The sequence below is a fragment of the Berghia stephanieae genome, unplaced genomic scaffold (genome assembly GCF_034508935.2).
Source record: "Berghia stephanieae isolate SIO BIC M18660-M18661 unplaced genomic scaffold, UCSD_Bste_1.3 scaffold1789, whole genome shotgun sequence".
In the NCBI taxonomy this organism is placed as follows: Eukaryota; Metazoa; Mollusca; class Gastropoda; order Nudibranchia; family Aeolidiidae; genus Berghia; species Berghia stephanieae.
In genome coordinates, this window is record NW_027622833.1 from 1 (window position 1) to 7,500 (window position 7,500).

General features: G+C 32.1%; 1 protein-coding gene across 1 annotated transcript in view; it reads left to right on the top strand.

Annotated features, from left to right (window-relative positions):
- The first annotated feature begins 2,236 nt into the window (after positions 1-2,236).
- Positions 2,237-7,500, top strand: part of LOC144961216 (general transcription factor 3C polypeptide 3-like) — a 7,380-nt gene continuing 2,116 nt past the window's right edge. The window contains exons 1-7 of the mRNA XM_078894489.1: positions 2,237-2,291; positions 3,682-3,792; positions 4,410-4,496; positions 5,433-5,531; positions 6,121-6,196; positions 6,471-6,595; positions 6,868-6,955. Coding sequence (XP_078750615.1) covers positions 3,694-3,792; positions 4,410-4,496; positions 5,433-5,531; positions 6,121-6,196; positions 6,471-6,595; positions 6,868-6,955 — 574 coding nt within the window. The 5' untranslated portion in view covers positions 2,237-2,291; positions 3,682-3,693. The remainder of the gene's footprint in view (positions 2,292-3,681; positions 3,793-4,409; positions 4,497-5,432; positions 5,532-6,120; positions 6,197-6,470; positions 6,596-6,867; positions 6,956-7,500) is intronic.

A 7,500-nucleotide genomic window follows, 5' to 3' on the forward strand; every position in this document is an offset into this window, starting at 1 on the left:
GAATGAAATACAAAATAATTATCCCAACGTTCAGTGTCATTATTTATAATTTTTCTTAAGAACAGACTCTCCATTTAAATGTTGGAATAGTTACAGATATTTCATAAAAGTTGCTTGATATCGAAAAATCCTCCCCAGGCTGCAGTCTGGTTGACTTATGGACATGTCCCAACTCTCTAGAGAAATTGCTGAGCTTGCAAGGCATTTGAAAAAGTATTAGAAATGGCACCTGACACTATGGGGCAAGATCACGTTATCTTCATTGAGACAACAGATGGGTCAGCATGACCAGCTCTAGAGTGCTGTCTAAAGGTTGTTTATTCATCATTTTTCTACTTTTATAGATGGACTAAATAGCCTTTATTTACTTATTTTTTGGAAAAGGTTTGATTTTTAAAAGTTTTGTTTTTATCACCTGCTCTGAATTATATGATACGTTACTTGACAACAAATTTTCATTTGCACTGTTGGGCTATATTGATCTTTTACTTCTTGAAGCAACTTACTTAATGGAATGAGAGGATTTCACTCTCGTGGAATTGTATTTTTTAAACCTATGTCTCTGATAGACCTCTATTCTTAAACGTTAACATTTTTCTGGCTGAAATCTATTTTGATAAAGCTTTTGTAAACTCAATTTCTAGCCTTTTACAATAAATCTTTGATATATTTTTTTACATGCAAGATTAATTCTGCTAATATTAGAATTCTAACAATGTTTTAACCAGACCCTACTAAAGAAGATGGGGCCAACACTGATCAGTTTGTTGCGTTACGGAATGCCAACTCCTTCATTCTCAAGGGAAAATGATGAATTTGTCATCACTGCACAACAACTGTTATCTTTTAATCTCAGAGGATTGTCTAAACCAGATTTCATAAAAGTATGCTGATTATTTTACTTAAAAAGATTAAATTACGCCCTTCCACCATGGCACCATTCAATACCGTTGCCTAGACATTCTATCACACAAGTTGTTTGATGTCAACAGGAATCACCCATGTTGTCCAAAGATTTTGTCTTAGAGGATGTAAAAATAAACTTCATGTATAAATTCCTTATTGTATTTTAATGTTGTTAAATGAAATTTAACATTGGTTGTGATGACATTGTGCCACATTTACAATTTACAATGAACATATTGCAAGAAATTAAAAAAAACCAATTAGACGACACTGCTCTTGTTGATTTGAACCGAATATTTTTTTTTCTGTATTCCCCGCTATTCTTAACTCAAGGACAACAAAGCATAGAATAAGAATATTCCCTCAAATGCTGAATTTAAATAAGGAACACATAACTGGTGAGTTGTAGTTGTTTATTCTGTGTTCATTTTATAGTTGTGAGTAGTGTTTTGGCTTTCTGTGCTCATTTGTAATGTAATTGGTGATACGAATCTACAAAGTTATAGCTGTCACTAAAAAAAATGAGCTTTTATAAATCAAAATATCCACTTAATGTACCCAAAGCGCTTTACAAGGGTCCCAAACTGGCAGCAACATTGAACATATAGGACAAGACAATTTGACAGTAAGGCACTATTTCATTTTTATTTCATGACAGAGATGATCTTTCTCGCCTGACTCAGTTTGCATCTCAGTTCGGTGAGGAATTTGAATATAAGTCTTTTTCAAGGACATAACTTTAGATGCACTATGGCGAATGCATTAAAAAAAATATCCATTAGGGACACTGATTTTTTGTTTTGTTTTCGTTTTTGGATTACTTTTTCCCTGTATGTTTTTTCTGGTTTATTTTGAAACATCTTACATCATTTTCGATTTTTATGGTAATTTTCAAAGCCAATCAGTCATATTTTATTCAAGTGTTATGAGACTCAGAAGACAAAATACTGCAACATTAAAAAAAACAAAAAACAGTCTTGATCATTTTCGGATGATTTGATCTTATGCTTTTCTTTTTGCACAACTTTCTTAATTTTGATTTTTTATATGCCTACTTCCCCATTGTTACCTTTATATTTTCGATTTTTTTTGTTTTGTTTTGATATGCATTTAGAGCATATTCTCATATCTGTGTTTTTTGCCTGTATTATGTTTGTTTGTGTGTGTGTATTTGTGTGTGTGTGTGTGTGTGTGTGTGTGTGCTTTCTGCTTTGTCCGACACTTTTTTAGGTTTTTCTTTTTTCCAGAGCCTTTTTCAGAGACTATTATACTTTGTTTTGATCTTTTCTCTCTAAAGAGGCAGCATCTCTATCTGATCAGTATCCGAGCTTCAAAAATCAGAACAAGTCAAATTTAGGAAACAAGTGTGGGATATATATGGTAAAGTAAGTCAAAGATTTTTTTCTCTTGTCTTTATTAGATTAATTTTCCCTTAGTTGAACAAACACTAAATCTATGATCAACGAGGTAACAATATGATTCAGGTAATTGAAAAAGGGAGAAAAAGAAGTGAAAACACATTATCATCTGTCCAAAATTTAAATATTGCATTTCTTTTATCTTTTCTTTTTAATCATCTTACAAGTATTGAAACTCAAATAGTTGTAATCAAATACAATCCATATTAAATGATTCTTGCAGAGCCATAACGTCCCTGGAAATTGATATTGATAATTGCATACTACCCCTTGGATAGAATAATCCAGGCTAGTCAATCACAAAGTACTTTCCTTTGGATTAACAGACTCAGTTTCCCGGCCAATGCTGGATGGACAGCAAATTTTATGCAAAATGATGCCCTTAAGGGCATACCGTCAGGTTCTTAATGGCCAGCTAGAACAACCAGACTTAATTTAGGCAGTGTTGTAAGTACATAATCATACTGTTACACTATAGAGACACACATTCATAATAAGGCTGGTGATTATAATTTTCATATATTTTTCTGAATTCGATTTTCAAATGGTTGAATCTCCTGCGCACTGTGTTTGACTGGCTTCCCTTTATTAACTGTGATGCAGAAAATTTATTCTCAGAAACTGTCTCTTGGTGAGCTCAGTGATGGTTAACAAAGATAATATGTTTTTTCTTGTAAAGATCTTGCATCGTAGACGTATATATTTCATTTTTTTTTGTCAGTATGAAAATGGAAAAAAGGAGACATTGATCTGTTGATGCACACTGATTAACAATAAGTTTGTATGATGTAATGCCAAAAAATGTCATAAGTGGTAGTTTGCAGGGCAGGATTAATTTATTCATAGTTGTCAATAGGGAATGGATGACGATGATAACGATGGTGATGATGATGATTTCTACTACTACTACTACTACTACTACCACTACTACTACTACTACTACTATACTACTACTACTACTACTACTACTACTACTACTACTACTACTACTACTACTACTACTACTACTACTACCACTACTACTATAATAATAATAATAATAATAATAATAATAATAATAATAATAATAATAATAATAATAATAATAATAATAATAATAATAATAATAATAATTATAATTATAATAATAATAATGATAATAATAATAATAATCGTCGTCGTCGTCGTCATCATCATCATCATCATCATCATCATCATCATCATCATCATCATCATCATTATTCATCATATTTAAATGCAATTCATAGTCACTTTAAATGAATAATTATAATTAATTAATTACTTTTATTTGATTCTGAAAAAAATTATCAAGACTTCCATCTTCACTCAATTGAATTTTTAAATTTTATTTCATAAGTTATGTACAGAAATGTACAAATTGAATCGTCTGGATGAATTGGTCGAATCTGCCATTTTGGCCATCTCCTGTCCAACATTTTGCTTTGACCCAGACGACCCCAGGGCTCTTGTACGTATTTCTGTTTTAATCAATCATAGTGGCTAATTATCCTTTTAAAATTGGGACTGTCCCGATTTGGCAATCTGTAGAAGAAAAAAAAAGGAAGAAAGAAATTAAAAATTGGATTGTTTATGTTTACGGAAATGGCCCTTGCATGTCCCAGAATTATGCTTTTTTGACTAGCAAATTAACACAAGGAACAGAAAAAGGCTCTAAATCTAGACTATATTATATAACATACTGCTGTTTTGGGCCATGACGGTATTTTGCCTCAGGGTGTCCCGTTTTAGCTCTTTGAAAAGTTGGCCGCTCTGACCAACCATTTAATGAAAGATAAATACAATTTTCTTTCAAATCAGAATTATTTCTTCAATTAGCTAAACTAAATAGTCCTATCTGTAGATCTGGTCATTTTTATCAAGAGAACAGAACTTATGGCTTTAATGAAGTCTGAGTCACATTGCAGTTACCGCTCTCTGTTAAATATATGACGTCGTGTTAGAATATAATCAAACCACCTCTGTAAACGGTTTATAAAAATTGTTATAAGCAAAAAATTCAAGGAAGATTTAAACATGTGCTTTTGGATGAAAATGATTTTCAATGAGCAATTTTATTGGTTTCAGGATGCAGAGTTTTTGTGTCTCAAGATATGTGTCCTGGGTAAAAGTAAATATTTTGTCAACAACATAGCAAAGGCAGTCATAATGAAGGTGAGTCGTAATGTTTTCCATGCATAACACATTCATGTTATCAGTGAATTACTTTTCTTTGATCAATGAGTTTATTTTTGGATAATATGTTATCCAATCTAGTGTTGTGCCAAGGTGTACAGGACACTGAAAAATGGCTTTAAGATCTAAATAATTAAATTTTATTTGAACTGAAATGCCTTATCGAGAAGAATGGATATTGTTTCTCAAACCACTGAGTCTCAAAATTGTAAAACTCTAACTGTTTTCACTCTAAATTCAGTTTTTTGAACCTGGTTCACCCCAACGTAATAGACGTGTGCTTTTATATTGCGCAATATCCATTAAAAGTGCTCAAAGTGGTTTACAAAGTAATACCGAATTGAAGCAGTAATCCTTCAGAGCCATGAGGCCCATGGAGCCGGAGTTTATCCCAGTTTCTATAGTGTGAAATGGACAATAGAAAACTTGCTACCCTTTGGATAGAAAGCTAATCTACCTCAAAGTACTTATTATTAGATCTAACAGACCCAGCTACCCAATCACTGCTGGGTGGACAGGAGGGTCAGAAAAATAAAAATATTGACTGCACCCGAGATTGATCTCAGTCCCTTTGATTGTGAAGTGAGTGCTTTACCAACTGAGATATCAGGACCCCCCAATTGAAGATGTGGGTCACATATATTGATTATTTGAGGGAGTTTTTATTTGATTTTAAAAGTCATGAAGGCAAAGCTTCACTCAATTGAAAGTTTGAGATTTTGACATTTCAGAGGTTTGAGAAACAATATCTATTGTTCTCAATGATGCATTTCAGTTCAAATAAAATTTCATATTTATTATTCATAGATTATTCTTCATTCATTTTGCCTTTATTCTTGAAATTAAAAAAATATATAATTACCTTTTATAATAATGAAGCTGTTTTAAAAAAAGATTTCTACCCTTGATCGACAGGCAATAGACAAGAATCAATCATGGAATTTATATTGCTACATCAGCACAATCTTCAAGAATGCTGTTGACTTAAGATTTGCTATGAGATGTCTTATGAAGGTAAATGGTGCAAACAATGTAAAATAGACAGGGTTTATGAACATGTGTAATAAAGCTAGAAAATATTTATTGAGAAGTGGTTTCAAGGTTGGGAGAAATGATGATAATCTATTTGGTGAAGTAAAAATTTTAATACAGAGAAATGTGCTGTAGTTTTATTCGAAAACATTTGCAGGAAGAGCGGGAAAAAGGAAGAGCAGGGCAGCATGGTGGGATGAGGAGGGGAATGCCAATTGTGATTAAATATTATCCCTTATCAGTCACTGTCACTGTATCTTTAACACTCCCCTCCCTCAACACTTGTGGAAGTTATTATTTGGATCTGATGATAAGTGTATTTTCTTATTGATCAAATGGATTTCTTTATAATGATATTCAGAATGCTGTCAACATCATCATCATATGTTTTGGAGATTATTCTTTCGTCTCATTCAAAATGTTTACCTGCAATTTAAAACTTGTGCAAAATAGAGAAGGCTTAATGAACAAAAGAGCATTCAGTCTTCTATCTTTATTTAATCAAAGTGTCGAAATTAATAAGGTTTGTTTTTACAGATCACTTTTAATTCTTTATTTCTTTGCTGTCCAGAATCCTGACAGTGTTGCCCTTAAAATGTTGAATGGCAGTGCTAGGCTACTCTCAGGTTCTTATAAACAGGCCTTAGGTAAGAATGATAAGGAAATATAAAAATACACTTAACTGGTATTGAATGATTGATTAGCCTTTAGTAGATAGAGGTTCAGCAAAAGGACTTATTGAGAAGGTTTTAACATTTATAAGATACCGTCAGGTAAATGGTATATTAAGTATGATGGTATGTTATTGCTTTCACTTATTTTGTGTCAGTCATGTGGTTAACGATGTTTTTTAAAATTTACTTTCCAAATGAGTGGACTATGTCAATGTGACCTTATACCAATCAAATCCTTTCGTTTCAGGAGAATTTTTATCTGTTTTCCGCAAAACACCTGACAACGATTTGGCAATCCTGTGTTGTGCATTGTGTTTGACCCACATTGCTTCCCAATCTTTCAATGATAAAAGAAATTTGCTCCTGGCACAGGTTTGTTTGATTGACTTTGTTTAGTTATTTAATGAAACTAATGTCAATATATGAAATGAAATAGTAAATTCCAATGATTTTTAGGGAACTTTTTTTTTAAATACGAAGGGTCCTTTAAAAAAGACTTCTTAGTAAATTTGATTTATTGCTTTGAAGCAGCAAAGGATTTTTAGGATTAGTTTCTATGGTTAAAAGTACAATTGAGTACCAGGACAGTTTGAATTAGTCATCTTTTTATTATTTATATATATATTTTTTGAAATTCGTTTAAGGTGACGTGCTTGCTGAATGCTTACAAGGGAGCCAGAGGAGATTGTCAAGAGACATTTTACAATATTGGGCGAGCATTGCAACAAATGAGTGAGTTCTAAGTTTTTTTGGGGGTTTTTTTTGTTTGTTTTTGTTTAGAATTATGAAACAAAACAAATAATTTGCTAAAAAAGATGACCAATTCAGAAATATTTTTGAAAGAAAAATACTTGGTGAAAATAGAGTTGTGCCCCTTGTAACTTCTCATGACTTATTTATTCAATAATTATATTTGTTTCATTAAGTTATAAAATGTTGGTTTGATTTACAATTTGGATTTAATTAGACCTGTAAATTCTCAGTCAATTAACTGAAATCAGTCAATGTGTCAAATTCAAATATTTACTAAAAGGAAAGAAAGAAAGAAATGAATTTTAAAAAAAAAGAATTCACAAATCGTAGTCGAATGACTGACCGTAAAGTAATTAGGAGTGTTCCACAGCGCTACGCATAGCTCATGGGGACCGTTTATATTAACGATGTATATATTGCCAAGACTAAGCGACGCTTTTTATAAAAGGCGTGTCTGAACACATCCCTGGGTATTTTCACACATCCTTCGTTAAATTATTTTTTCACTTTCCAAACCCGTCGTG